The following is a 24,171-nucleotide window of genomic DNA, read 5'->3' as shown; positions in this document are numbered from 1 at the left end:
ATGAAGGGTCGCACCTGGAACTTTACACACTTTCATACAACTCTCTAAAAACCCAGTTAATATTTAGTGGAGTAATGCATAATTCATTACATAATTCATCATTTGAACTCCTGACACAAGTGACTGAAACACAAGGTCTCCCAGCATCGGCCCAAGTGGATCATTATTAGCCTCACCAAACTCAAAAATTGCTGCCTTCTTTGAAAGAATCTTTTTTTCAAAAGGAGTAACTGTTACGGTACTGCAGCACAGGACTAGGGTAGGAGGGAGAAAACTGACCCTGCACTGTAACTAGGCTGATACCCTACGATGGAATGGGTGACGCATTCCTTGCGAATAGACCCACCGACGATCCTAGGTTAATCTCAAGCGAAGACCAATAGATAGATCTTTCAGGGACCCCCTTCCCCCTAAGGACTAAGTACAAAAACAGGTGACCTCCTAATAGAAAACAAAGAGAAGGCTGGAGAAACAAACTGAAAAAAGAAACTAAGACTTGCAGAACCGGAGGTCCCAGCGCTGCACTAATTAAACACACAGAAGGCAAAGCAAAGCTCCAAGCCAGAACTCAAGCGGATTAACACTGTTGTCCAGCAAGGAATTGGAGACAGGTGCAGGTTAATAAAGAGTGATACAATCACATGACCCAAGACAAACCCAGCACCAGAGGTTAAAGACCAGCAGCCAGAACACTACAAGAAGATGATGGATTGTTATGAATGGGTCACCGAGGAGAAAAAAGCAAAACAAGCTAAGTCACAGAAAACCAGAGAGGTTGGTAACTATGCAGATTGCAGATCCCTGATCCTACCACACAACTAGCAGCAGCCGTGGAGCGTACCTACGATGTTCCTAGACACTTCGTCACAGCCGCAGGACTAAATAAGCCTGAAGCATGAAAAGGGGAAAACTAACTGCCCCAGAGCAGACCCCAAAGGAATAGATAGCCCCCACACATGTATCGACAGTGAAACAAGATGAAGGCACAAACACAGGCAGGAAAATAGGCTGAGCAAACGATGGGGCCCAAACTAACTAAAAAGGAAAGGAAAGGAAAGACACTGTCTGCAACCTGCAAAAAACCCTACAAAAATAAAGTCCAACACTTCTGATAGCAAAATTAACCCTGAAGTCACTAGACTTCTCCCAACTATATCAGCACTCTGAAATATTCTGAGACAGAGCAAAAAGAGACCAAACTAGTAAGGGACAAAAAGCAAATTGGCAAAATACTGATAAATAAGAGTGGAAATTCAGCACAGCCCCCAGCCGGGGCTGGCTGACCACACAAAAAAACTGAATAGACCAACAAAATCAAGTGTGAACATTAGCAGAAAAACTTAGCTTTAGATGACTGGAACAGAGCTGAAAACCAAGAGCTGACAAGCCAGAAGGAATCACCAGCAACTGAATAGGGCGTCGGCTGTCTTAAATCCAATCTGAGACTCCTGAGGTCCAATCGTCATCCTCATTCTCAGGTGGCAGATCTCCACCGATCAAATCAGCCTCACTACCTCCTGTTACCACCAGAGGGAGTCTGGAAGGAGAACTCACAACTGGTGAACCAGAGAATGAACTCACAAGAGCGGATAGTCACAAACTGAACAGATTCTAACAGTACCTCCCCTTTAACAAGGATCCCCCGAATCCTCTAGGCCGGGCCTTATTCGGAAATCTCCTGTGAAAAGCCTTAATTAATCTTGAGACTGAGACGTCCACAGCTTTCACCTAGGAATTGTCCTCAGGACCGAAACCCTTCCAGGACATGAGATAATGTAAGCCTCCTCTGTGCCACCTGGAATTAAGAATGCGTGAAATCTCAAACTCACAGTCCTCATCAATTGGAGGAGCAGACGGCATAGCCACCTTATCTGGCATGTCAACTTTCTTCAGAAAAGATACATGGAAAACTGAATTAATTTTCCAGGACGAAGGAATGTCCAATCTGACCGCTGCTGAGTTGACAATCTGAACCACTTTCAAGGGTCCTACAAACATAGACCCCAACTTTTTAGAAGGGATCTTTAAACGCAGATTCCTAGAGGACAACCAAACCATGTCCCCAACAACAAACCTCACCTCCCTTCTTCTCTTGTCAAAATATGGAGCATGAGAAGCTTTAGACCTAGGGCACAAGGTACACTGACGCACCCACTTGACGATTTCTCTTAGCCACCCCGGCCACCAGAAACTCCGACCGATCCGACTTTCTAGTCTCGGCAATCCCTGGATGACCCGCCAAACGAGACTCATGACATTCCGTAAACAAAGCTCTCCTCAGGGATTTAGGCACAAATAATTTCCCATACGGAGTGTTACTTGGTGCCGCATCCTGGGCTTTAAGAATGCTATTTTCCAACTCAGAACCTAATGCTGCCACCACCACCCCTTTCTGCAGAATAGATTTCTCCTTTTCGGTATTAACCGCTGGGTAGAAACTTCGAGACAAAACATCAGCTTTAACATTCTTTGTCCCAGGGATAAATGTCACAGAGAAATGGAACCGGGCAAAATACAATGCCCACCTAGCTTGACGAGCAATCAAACGTTTAGCAGCATCCAGATAGATCAGATTCTTATGATCAGTAAAGACTTGTATAGGATGTCTAGCGCCCTCCAAAAAATATTGCAATGCTCAAACCCAAGCTTAATAGCTAGCAATTCTCGGTTCCCAACATCGTAGTTGAGCTCCGCCTCTGAAAATTTCTTAGAAGAGAACGCACAGGGATGTACCTCATTCTCTCCCTCCTGTGACAAAACAGCCCCCACTCCTACTGATGAGGCATCCACCTCTACCAGAAAGGACTTAAGCCCCCGTTACACCGATTTTGTGACGTAGCAGCGATATTGCTAGCGATATCGCTATGTCTGAAACTTAACTCCGACCGGCTCCCCCGCTGCTCATCGCTGGTCGCGCGAGAACATCCTGGACCATTTCTCGTCAGGCGCTTCCTGTGGCGCCGACGAGTGACGCGTGGACGCGGGCGGGAGGACGTCAGGATCGCCGTGTCTGACAGGTAAGTAGCGACCCCCGACCCCTGCTATGTCGCTGGTGAGATCTGCCTGTGTGGCAGCTCACTAGCGACCACTTAGCGATGCACCAGCGATCCATTTCGCTGTCGGGATTGCTGGTGCATCGCTAAGTATAACGGTACCCTTAGTCTCATCTGTCTGGATCAAAACAGGAGCAAAGCTAAACTTCTCCTTGAGATGCTCAAAGGCCTTAACAGCCTCAGGAGGCCATTGGACAGTATTGGCACCCTTCTTAGTCAGATTAGTAAGGGGATTGGCGATAACAGAAAAATTCTTTATGAACTTTCTGTAATAATTAGCAAACCTCAAGATTCTCTGAATTGACTTCAAGCATTCAGGTCTAGGCCATTCCAATACCGCCTGAACCTTCACCGTGTCCATATGAAACCCATCACTGGAAACAATGTACCCCAAAAAGCTAAATTTCTGTACCGCAAACTCGCATTTCTCCAATTTAGCAAAGAGTGAGTTTTCTATCAGAATCTGCAGAACCTCGCGGACTCTCTGCCAATGCGACTCCAGATCGGGCGAATAGATCAAAATATCATCCAAATAAACAATAACACTCCTACCGATCAACTGCCTCAGAATGTCGTTGATGAAATTTTGAAAGAACGCCGGAGCATTTGTAAGGCCGAAAGGCATTACTAGACACTCAAAATGACCTTCAGGGGTATTAAAGGCTGCCTTCCATTCATTGCTGTTAGGAACGGCAGAACGCACTAAATAAATAAATAATAAAGTGTGTGTTCGCCGCTCGGGGTCCACTGTGCAGAAGGTGTTAACACTGCTGCTAATTAATGGCAGACGCGGTATAATGCGCACGGGTTCAACGTCATCTGATTTGCGCAGAGCGGACTCTGTTAACTCACAGAGGTGCTGTAACATAAATATAAACACTGAGCCTGTTAGACTCACAGGTCTCAGGTTACAGGACACGGGTCCAAGACAGGGGACGGTGTCCGTCTATACCTACCGTGCATGCGGCATCGCTACTGCGGACGCTGGCAAGTGCTGCTGAATGTAGCGCGGCAGCAGACACAGCCGCTATGTGATAGTGCCGTGAGAGACGAAACACCACCGGACACTAGTCTAGAGGTGTGGTGTGCACAGTGGCCTATGGCTTGCCACTGACTGGCGCTGACTCTTACTATAGTTCCCTATCCACATGCGTAATATCAGAGGGAGGGAAATCTTAAGTCAGTCACCAGAATCATACATCAATCACCATTCACACATCTAGCAAGAAGAGTCTATACTTGGGCATAGCCGAGCGGCCATGCGGGCCTTTTATAGCTGTGCGCTGCCGGGACCTTCCAGATCTCTGAGATGGACCAATCAGATCTGGAGAAGGACCTGAGCACGTGACTCCCGACCTCCAATGGGAGATCGTCTCGTGAGCATGCTCAGTGGAGCGGCAGAGGAACTTAGCCTCAGAAATAACTTGCTGCAGAGCAGCATGTGAGGCTCTGGATTCCTGTTGTGTAGCTGCAGGAATCCGGCGCCTAACATTACCCCCCTCCTAGTGCCCCCTCCCTCCTGAGCATTCCAACCCACCAAGCAAAGTTTTTTGCCACGTACCACCTTGTGTCCCACAGAGTCGTAGGCCTCAGGCTCGTCCGAAGACCAGCCTGATGCCTCGGCAGATGACTTGAAAAACCGGGACATGTGAATCGGTTTGAGAAGGGACACGTGGAAGGTGTCAGGGATGGCTAAGTCGCCAGGAGCCGAAGTTGGAGCGGGGCGCCAAAGTGTGTCAACGGGAGTCTTCATTCTCATTTTAAAGATTTGAGTGACATGTGGGGTGCGACCCAGACTGTTGCGGACCTTCATTGCCTCGTCTGCCACCGGCAAGGGATACAGTAGCCCAGCAGGCCTCTGTTTAGAGGAGCTATTCCGAGCGCAAGAGGCGCATGCCTGAATATATTTTTTTAGTGTCCCGAGCCCTGTGCGGCCACCAATAAGAGCTAGCCAGGAGTTTAGTGGTCCGCTTGTAACCAAAGTGACCACCCACCCTGGACGCGTGTGCCCACACAAGAACCTTGGACCGCAGGTGAGGCGGGACAAAGGTCTTGCTCGGCGGCACTGGCTCAGGGACAACTGGAACCATGGACTTCAGATTCCTATTGAGGGGCGCGGAATGGTCCGCGGGCACCTCCGCAGAGGCTACTTGGACACTGCCCCCCATGCACCTTCCTACACAGTCCTTGCTCCAGCCCAGTATACTCCCCGAGGACAACTCTATATGAGGAGAATGGGAACGGAGCAAGGGGAGTCCGAGAAGCACCTGGTTGATGCACTTAGGCATAATGAGAAGGGACAACGTCTCGCGATGAGACGGGGAGATTGAGAACCCCAGGGGTGCTGTTTCGTGGGTAATCTGAGACGGTAAGGTAGATCCGTTGACCACTGTAACGGTCACGGGGTGAGGAAGTGGCACCAGTGGAATGGCGTGCTTTTGGGCGAAGGCTGAAGACAAAGTTTCCTTCTGCCCCAGAGTCCACTGTGACCTCTACCTCCCAGGTGGAAGCTCCACTATCTTTCGTCCCTCGAAATACCAGTATGGAGGAGAAAGTTTTCATATTAGGTAGATCTCCATCCACCAACTGCCACTGGAGGTGGACGCTTTTTCAACCGCTGTGGACACCTGTTAGCCAGCTGGCCCGACTATCGACACATGTAGCAGCAAGTGGAGCCCTGTGCCGGACGCGGTTTCGGACCGCTACGAGACACGTCCATGGGCTCAGGGAGGTAAAACTTCCAGATCTGGGGGTTCCAGAAATTCAGAGAAGTTGGGAGCCGACCTAAGCTTCTGTCTGAATTGAGTACGCTCCAGCCCGCGCTCCGTAAACCGGAGGTCAATACGGGTGGAGATCGCTATCAACTCTTCCAGGCTTGTGGGGACCTCCCTGGTGGATAAAGCATCTTCGACTTGCTCAGCCAACCCTCTCCAGAACACAGGGATGAGTGCTTTATCAGGCCACTCAAGCTCAGAAGCCAGTGTCCGGAAACGGACGGCGTACTGGCTGACCGACAGGGATCCCTGCGTTAATGCAAGTAACTGGAGAGAGGTATCGTGAGTGACCCGGGCCCCAAAAAGACCTGCTTTAGTGATTTTAGAAACTGAGCACTCAATACCACAGGGTCATCACGCTCCCATAGTGGCGTAGCCCACTCCAACACCCTGCCCAAAAGGAGGGAGAAGTTAAACCCCACCTTAGCCCGCACTGTAGGGAATCGCGTGGCCAGTAACTCGAGCTGGATAGTACACTGGCTCACGAAACCCCTACAGGTGGCGCTGTCACCAGATAATTTATCGGGCAACGGGAGGCGGGAAATTGTCGGCATTGGCATAGGCATGGACGCCCGGGAGACAGCTTCTGCAAGTGTCCGAGCAGCGACCGCAGCAGCATCTGCAGCCGAGGTGGAACTCTCGAGGGCTGCCAACCTGCCCTCCAGCTGCCGAATGTACCACTGCAGCTGCTGCTGGTCCGCCATTATTAGCCAGACCCTGGCACTAGTATAATGTTAGGAACGGCAGAACGTACTAAATAAATAATAAAGTGCGTTCGCCGCTCGGGGGTCCACCGTGCAGAAGGTGTTGACATTGCTGCCAATTAATGGCAGACACGCTATATGGCGGTATAATGCACACTGGTTCAACGTCACCCGATGTGCGCAGAGCGGACTCTGTTAACTCACAGAAGCGCTGTAACATAAATATAAACACCGAGCCTGTTAGACTCACAGGTCTCAGCAAAATTGCACGCATGTTATCAGATCACAGGACACGGGTCCAAGACAGTGGACGGTGTCCGTCTAGACCTACCGTGCATGCGGTGTCGCTACTGCGGACGCCGGTAAGTGCTGCTAAATGCAGCGCGGCGGCAGACACAGCCGCTATGTGATAGTGCCGTGAGAGACGAGACACCACCGGACGCTAGTCTAGAGGTGTGGTGTGCACAGTGGCCTATGGCTTGCCACTGACTGGTGCTGACTCTTACTATAGTCCCCTATCCACATGCGTAATATCAGAGGGAGGGGAATCTTAAGTCAGTCACCAGAATCATACATCCATCACCATTCACACATCTAGCAAGAAGAGTCTATACTAGTGCATGGCCAAGCAGCCATGCGGGCCTTTTATAGCTGTGCGCTGCCGGGACCTTCCAGATCTCAGAGATAGACCAATCAGATCTGGAGAAGGACCTGAGCACATGACTACGGACCTCCAATGGGAGATCGTCTCGTGAGCATGCTCAGTGGAGCGGGAGAGGAACTTAGCCTCAGGAATGACTTGCTGCAGAGCAGCATGTGAGGCTCTGGATTCCTGTTATGTAGCTGCAGGAATCCAGCGCCCAACACATTGCTTTCTTTAATCCGCAGCAAATTATATGCAAATTATATGCCCCACGTAGATCAATCTTAAAGAACTACTTGGCTCCAACTAGTTGGTTAAACAAATCCAGAATAAGCGGCAAGGGGTAAGGATTGCGCACAGTGATCTTATTAATCTCCCTGAAATCCAGACACGACCTAAGGCCCCCCATCTATTTTTTTTTTACAAAAAAGAATCCCACCGCCACAGGGGACTTGGAGGGTCTTATATGACCTGCAGCAAGACTAGTCTGCAGGTATTCTTTTAAGGCCTCCCTCTCAGGAATCATCAGATTAAATAAAGGACTCTTAGTGAGAGTAGCACCTGGGACGAATTCAATAGCGCAATCGTAATCTCTATGCGGTGGTTGAGCTTGTGACTCAACTTCAGAAAATACTTTCCAGAATTCGTGAATGGGTTCAGGTAACTCATTTTGCACAACAGCAGCAATGTGTACATCACAACATTTCCCATAACACCCCTGACCCCAGGATCTTATAGTATTTGATGACCAGTCCAGTACAGGAGTGATTTTTAACCAGGGTAACCCCAGGATGACTGGAAAAGGCAATTTATCAAGAACAAACAAATCTAAAGATTCCTGGTGCTCAATATTCACAGTGAGTGGAAACCCGGTGACCTTTCGAGAAACACACCCAATCGCCACTACAGGAAAAGGGGATGATAAAAGGTACGGACTCTTATGAATGGGTCACCGAGAAGGATAGCAGAACCAGGCTAAGCCACCAGAAAACCAGAGAGGTTGGTAACTAAGCGGATTGCAGACCCCTGATCCTATCCACACAACTAGCAGTAGCCGTGGAGCGTACCTACATTGCCCTAGACGCCTCGGCACAGCCGTAGAACTAACTCAGCCTAAAGCAAGAAAGGAGAAATCTAAACTGCCCCGGAGCAGACACCAAAAGAATAGACAGCCCCTAAACATATACAGTTAGGTCCATATATATTAGGACAGAGACAACATTTTTCTAATTTTGGTTATAGACATTCCCACAATCAATTTTAAACAAATCAATTCAGATGCAGTTGTAGTTCAGACTTTCAGCTTTCATTTGAGTGTATCCACATTAAAATTGGATGAAGGGTTTAGGAGTTTCAGTTCCTTAACATGTGCCACCCTGTTTTAAAGGGACCAAAAGTAATTGGACAGATTTAAGAATTGTAAATAAAATGTTCATTTCTAGTATTTGGTTGAAAACCCTTTGTTGGCAATGACTGCCTGAAGTCTTGAACTCATGGACATCACCAGACGCTGTGTTTCCTCCTTTTTGATGCTCTGCCAGGCCTTCACTGCGGTGGTTTTCAGTTGCTGTTTGTTTGTGGGCCTTTCTGTCTGAAGTTTAGTCTTTAACAAGTGAAATGCATGCTCACTTGGGTTGAGATCAGGTGACTGACTTGGCCATTCAAGAAAATTCCACTTCTTTGCTTTAATAAACTCCTGGGTTGCTTTGGCTTTATGTTTTGGGTCATTGTCCATCTGTAGTATGAAACGACGACCAATCAGTTTGGCTGCATTTGGCTGGATCTGAGCACACAGTATGTGTTGTGAGTTCATTCTCTGGTTCACCAGTTGTGAGTTCTCCTTCCAGACTCCCTCTGGTGGTAACAGGAGGTAGTGAGGCTTATTTGATCGGTGGAGATCTGCCACCTGAGAATGAGGATGACCTCAGGAGTCTCAGATTGGATTTAAGACAGCCGACGCCCTATTCAGTTGCTGGTGATTCCTTCTGGCTTGTCAGCTCTTGGTTTTCAGCTCTGTTCCAGTCATCTAAAGCTAAGTTTTTCTGCTAATGTTCACACTTGATTTTGTTGGTCTATTCAGTTTTTTGTGTGGTCAGCCAGCCCCGGCTGGGGGCTGTGCTGAATTTCCACTCTTATTTATCAGTATTTTGCCAATTTGCTTTTTGTCCCTTACTAGTTTGGTCTCTTTTTGCTCTGTCTCAGAATATTTCAGAGTGCTGATATAGTGGGAGAAGTCTAGTGACTTCAGGGTTAATTTTGCTATCAGAAGTGTTGGACATTATTTTTGTAGGGTTTTTTGCAGGTTGCAGACAGTGTCTTTCCTTTCCTCTCTAGTTAGTTTGGGCCCCATCGTTTGCTCAGCCTATTTTCCTGCCTGTGTTTGTGCCTTCATCTTGTTTCACCGTCAATACATGTGTGGGGGCTATCTATTCCTTTGGGGTCTGCTCTGGGGCAGTTTTCCCCTTTTCATGCTTCAGGCTTATTTAGTCCTCCGGCTGTGACGAAGCGTCTAGGAACATCGTAGGTACGCTCCACGGCTGCTGCTAGTTGTGTGGTAGGATCAGGGATCTGCAATCTGCATAGTTACCAACCTCTCTTGCTTTCTGTGACTTAGCTTGTTTTGCTTTTCTCTCCTCGGTGACCCATTCAAAACAGTATGGCTCTGAATACCTCAAAATTCATTTGGCTGCTTCTGTCCTGTTTCACATCATCAATAAACACTAGTGACCCAGTGCCACTGGCAGCCATACATGCCCAAGCCATCACACTGCCTCCGCCGTGTTTTACAGATGATGTGGTATGCTTTGGATCATGAGCTGTACCACGCCTTCGCCATACTTTTCTCTTTCCATCATTCTGGTAGAGGTTGATCTTGGTTTCATCTGTCCAAAGAATGTTCTTCCAGAACTGTGCTGGCTTTTTTAGATATTTTTAGCAAAGTCCAGTCTAGCCTTTTGATTCTTGATGCTTATGAGTGGCTTGCACTGTGCAGTGAACCCTCTGTATTTACTTTCATGCAGTCTTCTCTTTATGGTAGATTTGGATATTGATACGCCTACCTCCTGTAGAGTGTTGTTCACTTGGTTGGCTGTTGTGAAGGGGTTTCTCTTCACCATGGAGATTATTCTGCGATCATCCACCACTGTTGTCTTCCGTGGGCGCCCAGGTCTTTTTGCATTGATGAGTTCACCAGTGCTTTCTTTCTCAGGATGTACCAAACTGTAGATTTTGCCACTCCTAATGTTGTAGCAATTTCTCGGATGGGTTTTTTCTGTTTTGCAGCTAAAGGATGGCTTGTTTCACCTGCATTTAGAGCTCCTTTGACCGCATGTTTCCTTCACAGCAAAACCTTCCAAATGCAAGCACCACACCTCAAATCAACTCCAGGCCTTTTATCTGCTTAATTGAGAATGAAATATCGAAGGGATTGCCCACACCTGTCCATGAAATAGCCTTGGAGTCAATTGTCCAATTACTTTTGGTCCCTTTAAAAACAGGGTGGCACATGTTAAGGAGCTGAAACTCCTAAACCCTTCAATGTTAATGTGGATACCCTCAAATGAAAGCTGAAAGTCTGAACTTCAACTGCATCTGAATGGTTTTGTTTAAAATTCATTGTGGTAATGTCTAGAACCAAAATGAGAAAATTGTTGTCTCCGTCCAAATATATATGGACCTAACTGTATTGTCGGTGAGACAAGATGAAAACACAAACGCAGGCAGAAAAATAGACTGAGCAAATGATGGGGCCCAAACTTACTAGACAGGACAGGAAAGGAAAGACACTGTCTGCAATCACACAAAAACCCTGAAAAATCCAACACGTCTGATGCACAAAAAACACTGAAGTCACACGACTTCGCCCCCACTATATCAGCACTCTGGTATATACTGAAAGCAAAGCAAAAAGAGACCAATATAACAGGGGACAGAACAAACTGACACAAGCAGTAACATATGGGCGGTGATCCAGCACAGCCCCGGCAGGAGTAAGCTGACCCACACAAAGCAGAGATAGACAAAACCAGATCAAATGCAAAAGATTAGCAAATGCACCACTTAGCTGAACCATGCAGGAACATAGCAGGAGACATCAGACCTCAGAAGGCACAGGAAGAAAATCACCAGCAGGGATTGAAGGCAGTCCGCTGTCTTAAATACACCAGATCTCCAATTGTTATCATTATCAGGTGGCAAGCCTCTGTCAATCTGACCAGCTCCAATACCTCCAGTCCAGCCCAGAAAGAGAATTCACAACAGGACTCAATCTTATACCTGTCTAGAAATTGTTGATCGATCAAAGTCAGTGCAGACCCACAGTCCACCATCACTTGAAAATCCATAGTATGAACATGACAGATAGAACTATCAGAAAAAGAAACTCCAGCGGACATTAAAAATGCAAGACGAAAGGGAGGTTTACTCTGACTGTGATGATGAAAGCAGGATTTAGTGCTCCAATGTTGAATGGCAAGGCCCTTTAGTATGATAATGAGATAAGGCCAAAGCAGAACTTCAAAGCTTGAGTAGGAGCCACTTCAGCATGGGGCAGGAAGGTGCCTGGGGGCTTCAATTAGAATATACCTGTCAGCTGGACACAGAAACACACATCCATTGTCTCTCCCAGCCACTCCGACTCCATCCTAGGATCATGGATTATGAGCACACCTTTCGAGTTATAGACTCATAAAAAATATCTGCGTGACCCTGAGGAAATCGCACATCTGGCAGTGAGACTCCTGAGTCGGTGAGGGCTCTGGGACCTGATATAGAGATTGGCCCTCCACAGCGACCCAATGGGGCCCATGTTTGCTCTCCACACGACAGGCAAAACAAAACATTCACTGGTACCTCTCGTGTCCTGATCCAATCATCCTGGAGGAAGTTACCCGCTTTCTTAGATATTGGGAATAAGTTCTGCAGGGAGCTAAAGGGTGGAGATTATTAGCCCACCCTGTGACACAGGGGGAGGAACCCAGCATGCTTAAGAACTAGCAGCACATGGCAGAGAGTCTCACTTTCACAGAAGAACCAGACGATCTAAGAAGGAACTGGGGACAGATATGCCAAGGGGAGCAGCGGCCCGCGCCTTGGGGTCTGTCCGGCATCTAAGATTCTTATACCTGTGGACTGCAGAGCTCCCGGCATCCACATGCAACCTACAACCTGGTAAATTGACCTCCATCTTAATATCTCTAAGTCTTGTACCCTTATTGTTATATTTTACTCTGACTGCAAATCCACTGTAATTCCATTGTATAGCTTACTGTATATTTCTGTAATTATCTAGTGCGCCCTTAAAGCAATTAAACCATAAAATTAATCTTGGGCTGATGCTTTTACTCTGATTACGAATCTTAGAATACCCAACGGGTAACAGGACATCCTCCCCGGCGGCCATTTGCTCTAGGTGCAGTTCTCTTACTGACCTGAGAGACAAAGGGGGCGCTGGAGAGCTGTGTCTGTGTAGTTACGTCACATAGGTGGCGTGGGAGGAACTGTTCCTTCCTTCACACAGACCCTTTTTTTTTTTCTTTTCCTGATTTATGCAACCATCACATTGCTTAATAAAATGGCCAGTCTTACCACAATAAAGGCATAGCCCCTCAGAGAATCTTCTCTCCCTTTCCTGTGAACGAGAGGACATCGCACCGAGTTGCATCGGTTCCCCATAGTCTACGGGGGTCTCTTGAGAGACGGGACTCAGCAAAATTGAAGCCTTCTCCTCATTCTGTCTGTCTTTCAATCTTCTATCCACCCTGATAGCTTATTGCATGGCAGCTTCAAGTGTAGCAGGTGTAGGATATGCAATGAGTAAATCTTTAACCCTGTCATTCAAACCTGCTAAAAATTGACTTTTGAGTGCTGGATCATTCCAGCTGACTTCTGCAGACCATCATTTGAATTGGGTACAATATCCCTCAGCGTCACCAGAACCCTGTTTCAGCTGTCTGAGGTTAGCCTCGGCTGTAGCGACCCAATCCAGATCGTCATATATTAACCCCATGGCAGAAAAAAACGCTTCTACTGACACCAAACAAGGGTCATCTGTACGCAATGAAAATGCCCAAACTTGCGGCTCCCCTCGCAATAAGGACATAACAATCCCCACACGCTGTAATACAGCCCCTGAAGACCTGGGTCTAAGCCGAAAATAAAGTAAACATGCATTTTTAAACTAACAAAAAATTCCTGCCATTTACCAGAAAAACATTCAGGCAAAACCACCTTAGGCTCTTCAGGGCGGACTCCTGGGCAATTACTCATGAGCTGATGTAAGCTGGTAACTTCCAACGTTAACCTTTGCAGGCGTTGAGCGAGATCCTTAACACTGGTCATTTTGCAGAAATCAGGGAGGGTTTTTTCTTTTTACTTTCTCGGGCTGGACAAACTGTAATGGTTCTGCAGCACAGTACTAGGGTAGGAGGGGGAAAATGACCCTGCACTGTAACTAGGCCGATACCCTACGATGGAGTGGGCGACCCATTCCTTGCAAATAGACCCACTGACGATCCTAGGTTAATCTCAAGCGAAGACCTATAGATAGGGGGAAGGGGGTCCCTGAAAGATCTAAGGACTGGGTACAAAAACGGGTCACCTCCTAATAGAAAACAAAGATAAGGCTGCAGAAACAAACTGAAAACAGAAACTAAGACCTGCAGAACCAGAGGTCCCAGCACTGCACTAATTAAAAACACAGATGGCAAAGCTCCAAACCAGAACTCAAGCGGATTAGCACTGTTGTCCAGCATGGAATGGGAGACAGGTGCTGGTTAATAAAGGGTGATACAATCACCTGACCCAAGACAAACCCAGCACGAGAGGAAAAAGACTGGCAGCCAGAACACTACAAGAAAATGGCGGATAGTCACAAACTGAACAGATTCTAACAGTAACTCTCTCTAAGAGCCTGAGCCCAGTGACGCTAATGGTGGTGGTGGTGGTGGTGGGGGGGGGCGGTCAAGGTTTTCTGTATAGATTTGTTTGGCATTTTGAACCTCAGATGTTAAAAACATCTTTCGCTAAGGAATGATCTCTGACCAGTCACTCCTGACATACAAGCTCCTTTAACAGTAGCTTTATAAGCATCCCAATTTGCTGAGAGGATTTGAATGGTCGGCATTAGAAACCCAATAGCCTACATGTGTGGTATCACTGGCGACTCAAGCCATGTAGGATGCATATGACAGATTTTGGAATTTTTTTGCGAGGCCTATAACAATTTTAACTATGAGAGCTGAATGAGCAGAAATTACTCAGGGTGTATAATTAATACTTAGAAAGGATGGTAGTAGATCTACAGATGCAAAGGCCAAATAGTTCCTGATGAAAAATGTATGGTCAAACAGAAGACCTGTTGGTCAGTGGTCCTCTGCCACTCTGAAGCCAGGCGCAGCAGTGGTGCACATATGGCACCTGACCAATGAGGCCAGTGATTGTTCATTGCCAGTATACAGTAATCGAAGGCCGTCAGAGGAAAACCACAGAATGAGTACAAGATCGAATGGTAAGTAAACGAAAGAATATTGCTTTTTTTACTCTTCGCCACGACAGCACCCACTTGGAGAGAGGGATCAGCCCATAGGAACAGGAAACCTACAGAGATAAAAGAGGGCGGTCCACCTCTCCCCCTCAGTTGGTTTCCTGTTCCTAAACGGAACCGCAGGATACGCTACAGACTTACCTGGGCCAAGGAACCGCCTGTGCAGTATCTGCGAGAACGGCAGGGGTTCCGGCTTCAGAAGCAGCGACGGGGGAGTGCTGGAATCCGGCTCCCTCCTTGGCTGGCAGGAACGGAGATGCAGAAACGCCGGTACCGGGTGGCGCCGACCGGGAGTTCCTCTGCGTAGAACATGACACCGGCGGGGAATCCATTCCGGTCCATGTGGGGGCGCAGGAACCGGAGAGAAACGGCAACCTCCGGCGTTCCTATGGGGCTTCAGCATCTAGGAGGACGCACATTCAGCAGCAGGAAGTGGTAAGAAGGAACTTCCGGGTTACCGGAGGTTCCTCGGCTCACAGCGCACGCGCAGCTGGGCGGCACCACAGAGTAAGAGGCGCTCCCCGCCCCCTCCAGGAGAAAAAAAAAAAAAAAAATGATGAACGCCTGCAGAGCACGGGCGGCTGGAATCTGCGCTGAAGCGCTTGCTAATAGCCGCAAATAGGCGCACCTGGAGGGGGGAGGTACCAGGTATGAAGGAGCTTACAAAAGGCTTGGGGCGAAGGAATTTGGCGTGCAATCATGTCTTCACCAAGGCAGGACACGCATCCCCAGGCAAGCGATACAGCAGCAGCCAAGGACCACGCAAGACGGGGTTCCTCGGACCGCAGCCACAGAAGCCACGCCAACAAGCCTCCTTCTCAGCCTCCTGAGCCGGTACCTACAGCTTCACTGGGTGAGTGGACGACGCTCTGCCTATTAAGCTGTTAAAATGTCTCTCTCTCTCTACTTCTCTCCCCTCTGGCATCATATCTCAGACTAAGAGGAAGGAAAAATCAAAAAATAAAGAGTGTGCCCTGTGTGCACGTCCGCTACCGGACTCTTACACAAAAAGGCTGTGTAAAAGATGCATTAATGAAACGGCAAAACAGGCATCAACAGCCGTAGATATAAGGGCCATAATTAGGGAAGAACTACAGGCCCTAAACCAGAACAGGCCCTCTAATATCGAAACTACCAAACCAGCGGTTGTAGAAACTGATGAAGGCGAAGTAGTCTCAGATAGTTCCAACGCATCCACATCAGCATCCTCCTCAGATATGGAGGGCCGTTGCTGTTTTCCTTTAGATCATATAGATAATCTAGTTAAATCTGTGAGGAATACAATGGGATGCACAGACACAAAGGAGCCGCAAACGACTCAAGAAATCATGTTTGCAGGTCTGACAGACAAAAAGAGGAGAGTTTTTCCAGTTATTCCAGCAATAAAAGCGCTGGTTAAGAAAGAATGGGAGAGACAGGACCAGAGAGGGTATCTTCCCTCAACCTCAAAAAGAAGGTACCCCTTTGACGACGAAGAGTTGTCGACATGGGGTAAGGTCCCGAAGGTAGATGCGGCAGTGGCCTCCGCCTCAAAGCAAATGATCTTACCAGTGGAGGACACGGGCAGTTTAAAAGACCCACTTGACCGCAAAGCTGACGCCTCTTTGAAGAGGGCATGGGAAGCAGCTACCGGCACATTTAAACCGGCAATAGCTAGTACTTGCACAGCTCGTTCTATGCTGGTCTGGATTGATTAACTAGACCAGCAAATAGACCAGAAGATCTCCAGAGACAAATTGCGAGCCGCCATACCACTAATCCGTGGCGCAGCAGCATATACAGTGGGGAAAAAAAGTATTTAGTCAGTCAGCAATAGTGCAAGTTCCACCACTTAAAAATATGAGAGGCGTCTGTAATTTACATCATAGGTAGACCTCAACTATGGGAGACAAACTGAGAAAAAAAAATCCAGAAAATCACATTGTCTGTTTTTTTTTTCATTTTATTTGCATATTATGGTGGAAAATAAGTATTTGGTCAGAAACAAAATTTCATCTCAATACTTTGTGATATATCCTTTGTTGGCAATGACAGAGGTCAAACGTTTTCTGTAAGTCTTCACAAGGTTGCCACACACTGTTGTTGGTATGTTGGCCCATTCCTCCATGCAGATCTCCTCTAGAGCAGTGATGTTTTTGGCTTTTCGCTTGGCAACACGGACTTTCAACTCCCTCCAAAGGTTTTCTATAGGGTTGAGATCTGGAGACTGGCTAGGCCACTCCAGGACCTTGAAATGCTTCTTACGAAGCCACTCCTTCGTTGCCCTGGCAATGTGCTTTGGATCATTGTCATGTTGAAAGACCCAGCCACGTTTCATCTTCAATGCCCTTGCTGATGGAAGGAGGTTTGCACTCAAAATCTCACGATACATGGCCCCATTCATTCTTTCATGTACCCGGATCAGTCGTCCTGGCCCCTTTGCAGAGAAACAGCCCCAAAGCATGATGTTTCCACCACCATGCTTTACAGTAGGTATGGTGTTTGATGGATGCAACTCAGTATTCTTTTTCCTCCAAACACGACAAGTTGTGTTTCTACCAAACAGTTCCAGTTTGGTTTCATCAGACCATAGGACATTCTCCCAAAACTCCTCTGGATCATCCAAATGCTCTCTAGCAAACTTCAGACGGGCCCGGACATGTACAGGCTTAAGCAGTGGGACACGTCTGGCACTGCAGGATCTGAGTCCATGGTGGCGTAGTGTGTTACTTATGGTAGGCCTTGTTACATTGGTCCCAGCTCTCTGCAGTTCATTCACTAGGTCCCCCCGCGTGGTTCTGGGATTTTTGCTCACCGTTCTTGTGATCATTCTGACCCCACGGGGTGGGATTTTGCGTGGAGCACCAGATCGAGGGAGGTTATCAGTGGTCTTGTATGTCTTCCATTTTCTAATTATTGCTCCCACAGTTGATTTCTTCACTCCAAGCTGGTTGGCTATTGCAGATTCAGTCTTCCCAGCCTGGTGCAGGGCTACAATTTTGTTTCTGGTGTCCTTTGACAGCTCTTTGGTCTTCACCATAGTGGAGTTTGGAGTCCGACTGTTTGAGGGTGTGCACAGGTGTCTTTTTATACTGATAACAAGTTTAAACAGGTGCCATTACTACAGGTAATGAGTGGAGGAAAGAGGAGACTCTAAAAGAAGAAGTTACAGGTCTGTGAGAGCCAGAAATCTTGATTGCTTGTTTCTGACCAAATACTTATTTTCCACCATAATATGCAAATAAAATGAAAAAAAAACAGACAATGTGATTTTCTGGATTTTTTTTTCTCAGTTTGTCTCCCATAGTTGAGGTCTACCTATGATGTAAATTACAGACGCCTCTCATCTTTTTAAGTGGTGGAACTTGCACTATTGCTGACTGACTAAATACTTTTTTTCCCCACTGTATAGCGGATGCTTCGGCTGATTCCTTACGTATGGCAGCCAGAACAGCGGGGTTGGCTAATAACGCCAGGCGTAGCCTGTGGCTTGAAAGCTGGAGAGGTGACACCCAGTCCAAAGCAAAGCTGTGTACCATTCCTTGCGAGGGTGAGTTCTTATTTGGAAGAGCCTTAGATGAAATCCTTACGAAGGCAAAAGAAAGGAAAAAAGGATTCCCTAACCCTCCTCTCCCATTTTATAGGAGGGCGTTTAGGAGAAGACCCTTTGGCCGGGGAAGACCAGCAGAAAATCAAAACCGCTGGGCCACAAAGGAAGGAAAAGGCAAAGGTGCCATGTTTAGGGGATCTTCCTTCCGCAGGGACAGGAACTGAGGAGCCAGTCCCTCCAGTAGGAGGGAGGCTAAAAAATTTTTTCCGACAATGGGGGAAAATTACAGCTAGCCCTTGGGTCCTAGGCATTATCAAAGACGGGTTAAAAATAAGATTCCATCATGTACCCCGTAATTCTTTGATCATAACATCCTTCAGCTCACCAATCCAACAGCAGGCCCTGGAGGCTGAGATTCGGAAATTACTGGACAAAAGAGTTTTGGTCCATGTGCCTGAGGGGCAAGAAGGGAGAGGATTTTACTCCCCTCTCTTTCTGATATCCAAACCAGACGGATCATTCCGGACAATAATCAACTTGAAAAAATTAAATTCATTCATAATAAATCATAAATTTAAGATGGAATCCATAAGATCCACGATTAAGCTCCTCTTCCCCAATTGTATGATGGCAGGCTTGGATCTGAAGGATGCTTATTATCATATTCCCATCCATTCCAGATATCAGAAATACCTCAGAGTGGCGGTCCTCCTCGATGGCAAGATACAGCATCTCCAGTTCACGGCCATGCCATTCGGCATTTCCATCGCACCACGAGTATTTACAAAGGTGATGCTGGAAGTGATGGCTTTTTTACGCCTGAAGGACACACTAATAGTACCCTATCTGGATGATTTTCTGATAGTGGGAAATTCAATCCGACAATGTAGCGATCGAGTTGCTGATACAATCTTGTCCTTACAGGCCCTAGGGTGGATAATGAACTTCAAAAAGTCCAGAATCGAGCCGCAGTCTGTTCAGTCCTTCTTGGGCCTCGAGCTAGACTCCATAAGCCAAAGGTGTCTGTTGTCGCAGGTAAAAATTTCAGCAATTAAAAAGAAGGTTAGGAGGGCGATACGTCGGCCACACATATCTTTAAGGGAAGCAATGTCCCTCCTGGGATCCCTTACTGCCTGCATCCCGGCAGTTCAGTGGGCCCAGTTCCACACGAGGACGCTACAATACCAAATTCTTTTAGAGGAGTCCCGTGATCGAGGGAATCTGACAAAGAAAATCACGCTGTCCCAGGAGGTCCTAACCTCCCTTGCGTAGTGGCTAAAGGACGATAACCCAAGGTACTCCCGCCGTTAGGTTATAAAACCCTCCCGTATAATTATCACGGACGCTAGCCCCACAGGATGGGGAGCCCATATGGGGAATAATTTTGCCCAAGGCCTATGGGATATAGGCGAAGATAAGGAGTCGTCAAATTTAAAAGAACTAAAGGCAGTTTATCATGCATTATTTCACTTTCTTCCACAGTTACAAGGGGAGGACGTGAGAATCCTTTCGGACAACACCACCGTAGTCGCATATCTGAACAGACAAGGCGGAACTCGATCGGTCACCTTAATGTCTTCCGCAAGAAGAATTTTATCCCTAGCAGAACAACATTTTTTGTCTCTCTCAGCCCTCCACATAAGGGGAAGAGACAATGTAGAGGCAGATTTCCTAAGCCGCCATACACTGCGGCAAGGGGAGTGGTGTCTAAACCGGGAAATATTCACACACATCGTGTCACTTTGGGGTCTTCCCCAAATAGATCTCTTCGCCACCCAAAAGAACAGGCAAGTGCGAAGATTCGCCTCTCTAAATATGTCAGACAGTCCGGAAATTCTGGATGCCCTCCAGGCCCCGTGGCAATTCAAACTGGCATATGCGTTCCCACCAATCATACTACTACCGCAGGTGATCAGGAAAATCAGAGCAGAAGAAGCACGGATAATCCTAATAGCACCATTCTGGCCCAGGAGGCCGTGGTTTTCATGCCTACAAGCGATGTCAGTGACAGACCCGTGTGTGCTTCCCTCAACCCCCAGGCTTCTCTCACAGGGGCCTTTCTTCCATCCTCAAGTGGACAGTCTCCACTTGACTGCCTGGAACTTGAAAGGGACATGTTGAGATCAAGAGGATTCTCGGAGGGACTAGTCAATACACTCCTACAAAGTCGGAAAATAACAACGACAAGAATTTACACCAGAGTATGGAGAAAATTCCTAGAGTCCCACACAGGCCCTGAGTCTGGAGAAATCCCGATTACGGCGATCCTAGAATTCCTACAGAAAGGAAAGGAATTAGGGCTAGCTGTCAACACACTAAAAGTCCAGGTGTCAGCTCTAGGGGCCCTCTATAGCTATAATGTGGCAGGCAATAAATGGATAAGCAGATTCATCTCGGCCTGTGAGCGGAGCGAGCCAGTACACATACCTAGAGTTCCTCCTTGGGATCTGAACCTGGTTCTGGAGGCCTTAACACGTCCGCCCTTTGAACCCTTAGATTCAATATCCCTTAAACACCTATCCTTCAAAACAGCACTGCTAGTTGCACTAACCTCAGCCAGAAGAGTTAGCGACATACAAGCACTTTCAATAGAACCCCCTTTTCTAGTGACATTCCAGGATCAGCTAATACTAAAACCAGATCCCTCATACTTACCAAAAGTAGCAGGGAAATTTCATAGGTTACAAGAAATCCATCTCCCTTCTTTCTTTAGTAACCCTTCTACTCCAGAGGAAGAAAGATTCCATACACTAGACGTTAGAAGAGCAGTATTACAATACACTGGGAGGTCTAGCAGCTGGAGGAAGAGTAGGGCTCTATTTGTTTCCTTTCAGGGCCAAAAGAAGGGATGTGAAGTCACACGGGGTACCCTGTCTCGATGGATCAGAGACGCGATTAGGCTGGCATACTCAGAGAGCAATGAGAATCCTCCGGAGGGTATCAAAGCACATTCCGCCAGATCTATGGCTTCCTCTTGGGCAGAAAGGGGAGACGTCGCAATCGAGTCTATATGTAAGGCTGCAACTTGGTCTACGCCCTCTACCTTTTATAACCACTATAGACTTGATTTATCATGCTCATCCGACCTAGCCTTTGGTAGAGCGGTCCTCGGCACGGTAGTCCCTCCCAGGTGAAGGTCTCTGAAAGTCTCTCCAAGTGGGTGCTGTCGTGGCGAAGAGTAAAAAGCCGGATTACTTACCGGTAATGCTCTTTTAATGAGTCCACGACAGCACCCGTTCACTAACCCTCCCTAGAAGTTAACAATGTATATACACCTTCTTAGTTGTAAAGTTAATAAATTTAGAATATTTGATAATATAATGGCCTAATAATTGGCGGTCCTCCGGGTACTCTGAAATCCAACTGAGGGGGAGAGGTGGACCGCCCTCTTTTATCTCTGTAGGTTTCCTGTTCCTATGGGCGGATCCCTCTCTCCAAGTGGGTGCTGTCGTGGACTCATTAAAAGAGCATTACCGGTAAGTAATCCGGCTTATTTCTCCTTTCTTTTTTCATTGTAGGACAGTTACTGCTCCATTTTTGCTTTTTTAAATTCTCTGACAACCCTTTAAATAAAAAGAAAGCAATTACTATAAGGCGCCATAAAAATTCTCCTGTCATGTCCAGTACTTCTGAAGGAAGCCGCCTGTTGTATGATTTTCTTTATAGCTCTGTGACTTTAAAATATCTTAGTCTATTGGAGTTATCTAGCTCCATGTTTGACAGACAGCAATGAAATCGTATCATTTGTCACCAAATGGCATAGAAAACCATAGCAGTGTTATTTTGGAACATACAAGAGCTTATATTTACGAGATATATAGCTAGAAAGGTATGATGTGTATGATGCCCCGCTCACTCCACAATGCTGAGGGATCACACCTGCATAATAATTGGAAATATATTTACCGTTATAGTGGATAAAAGAACGCCGGATGCAGAATAAATCTCCAGCACGGGTCTTGAACTGCTGGCTCTCTCTTTTGTCAAATAATTTTTCATCAAGGCTGGGAGAAAAGCCAGAGAAAAATAAGATTGCATGCTTTACAGACCTGGGAGTAATAATAGGCTTGTTTCCTTTGCAAAACTTCAATATATTATAGACGTTTATCCCAACCAAGAGCCTGGGCTTTTTACCCTGCATTGTTGTACATTGATGGAGTGCTCAAGAATTGTCCACTTCCAGGTATGTGGGCCCCAAATTGTGTAGAATACTTAAAGTACCAAGCACATCAGGTACTCACCCTCCCCAAGTTCAGCACTGGCTCCCGGCCACAGCTCCTGTCCTGTTGTTTTGACTACAGTGGCGACCTCAAATCAACAAGTTGCCACCCCACTGAGGTTCACGGAACATAACGCTGAGCTCAGAAACTGGCCAGAGTGCTAATGTGACATCGCTTTACTAGCCAGACATTGAGCTCAGAGTCTCGTCCACTAGGTTGATGGCACAGAATGCTGAGATCAATGGTTAGTTAGAGCGGTGACACTCCTTGTCGTGCCGTCACCGCTATGGACCAAATTCTGGGTCAGGAGCAGTAGCTGGGAGCCGATACTGAACCCAGGAAGGGCGAGTACCTCATGAAGTTTCTTATTTTAGGCAGTTTGGGGCCAACATTCTTGAAAGCAGACAACCCCTTTAAAGCTCCTGTAATCTAGAATTATAGTGATACCAAACTAGCATAGGTTTTGTACACTTATTAATTTATTTATTTATTTTTAGGGCAGTTTGGTGAAAAAACAAAGTAAAAAAAATAATTGTAATTCTACAATTTCATTGTATTTTCCCCTTTACCAGTGTATAAAATTAGAGTAAACATTAGATACCCTGTATGCTTATTCTTTTATTTTTCAACTGAGAAAAGTGGTGTGATTCACATTTTTATAAAATGTTAAAAACGTATTTTTTACTCTATTAGTTCCCTTAGAAGACTTGCATCTGATAGTAGCCAAGGAGACATTGAGCATTTCCCCCAGTTGCCAGAAACCCTAAGCAAGGAGCAGCAGCCAGAGATCGTGTCATTTAAAAGCTGATGAAAGTGGTTGACAGAGGTATTTAAATGGTTAAAGGGCAGAAATTGAAGCTCAATGGTTAATGCTGTTACAGGCAGATACCTGCAGTGTAAAACAGATGACATCTATTGGGTATGGAATGACCGGCAGTGTAACACAGATGACATCTATTGGGTATGGAATGACCGTCAGTGTAACACAGATGACATCTATTGGGTATGGAATGACCGTCAGTGTAACACAGATGACATCTATTGGGTATGGAATGACCGTCAGTGTAACACAGATGACATCTATTGGGTATGGAATAACCGGCAGTGTAACACAGATGACATCTATTGGGTATGGAATGACCGGCAGTGTAACACAGATGACATCTATTGGGTATGGAATAACTGGCAGTGTAACACAGATGACATCTACTGGGTATGGAATGACCGGCAGTGTAATACAGATGACATATATTGGGTATGGAATGACCGGCAGTGTAATACAGACGACATCTATTGGGTATGGAATAATAATAATAATACATTTTATTTCTATAGCACCGACATATTCCGCAGCACTTTACATTTCAGAGGGGACATGTACAGACAATAGACATTACAGCATAACAATAATCACATAGATTATAACAAATACCAAGAGGAATGAGGGCCCTGCTCGCAAGCTTACAATCTATGAGGAAAAATGGGAGACACGAAAGGTGGGTCGTAACAGTTGCCCTGATTGCATGAACCAGCCATAATGTTAAGTGTGTAACAGTACAGACACAGAGGGCTAATGGATGCATAAAGCATCTAGGAACATGATGCGGGGAACATGGTTATGGTAAAACTTTTGGCTGTGCCACACAGGGATAGATTAGGTTAATGTGTTGAGGCGATAGGCCACTCTGAATAAATGCGTTTTCAG

General features: G+C 46.7%; 1 protein-coding gene across 1 annotated transcript in view; it reads right to left on the bottom strand.

Annotated features, from left to right (window-relative positions):
- Window positions 1-24,171, bottom strand: part of VPS16 (VPS16 core subunit of CORVET and HOPS complexes) — a 325,784-nt gene that overhangs the window by 268,058 nt on the left and 33,555 nt on the right. Inside the window, exon 3 of the mRNA XM_073558129.1 lies at window positions 22,153-22,250. Coding sequence (XP_073414230.1) covers window positions 22,153-22,250 — 98 coding nt within the window. The remainder of the gene's footprint in view (window positions 1-22,152; window positions 22,251-24,171) is intronic.

This window comes from Dendrobates tinctorius, unplaced genomic scaffold (genome assembly GCF_039654945.1).
Source record: "Dendrobates tinctorius isolate UK_male_01 unplaced genomic scaffold, ASM3965494v1 ptg000254l, whole genome shotgun sequence".
In the NCBI taxonomy this organism is placed as follows: domain Eukaryota; kingdom Metazoa; phylum Chordata; class Amphibia; order Anura; family Dendrobatidae; genus Dendrobates; species Dendrobates tinctorius.
This window is presented reverse-complemented; position numbering and strand designations above follow the sequence as displayed.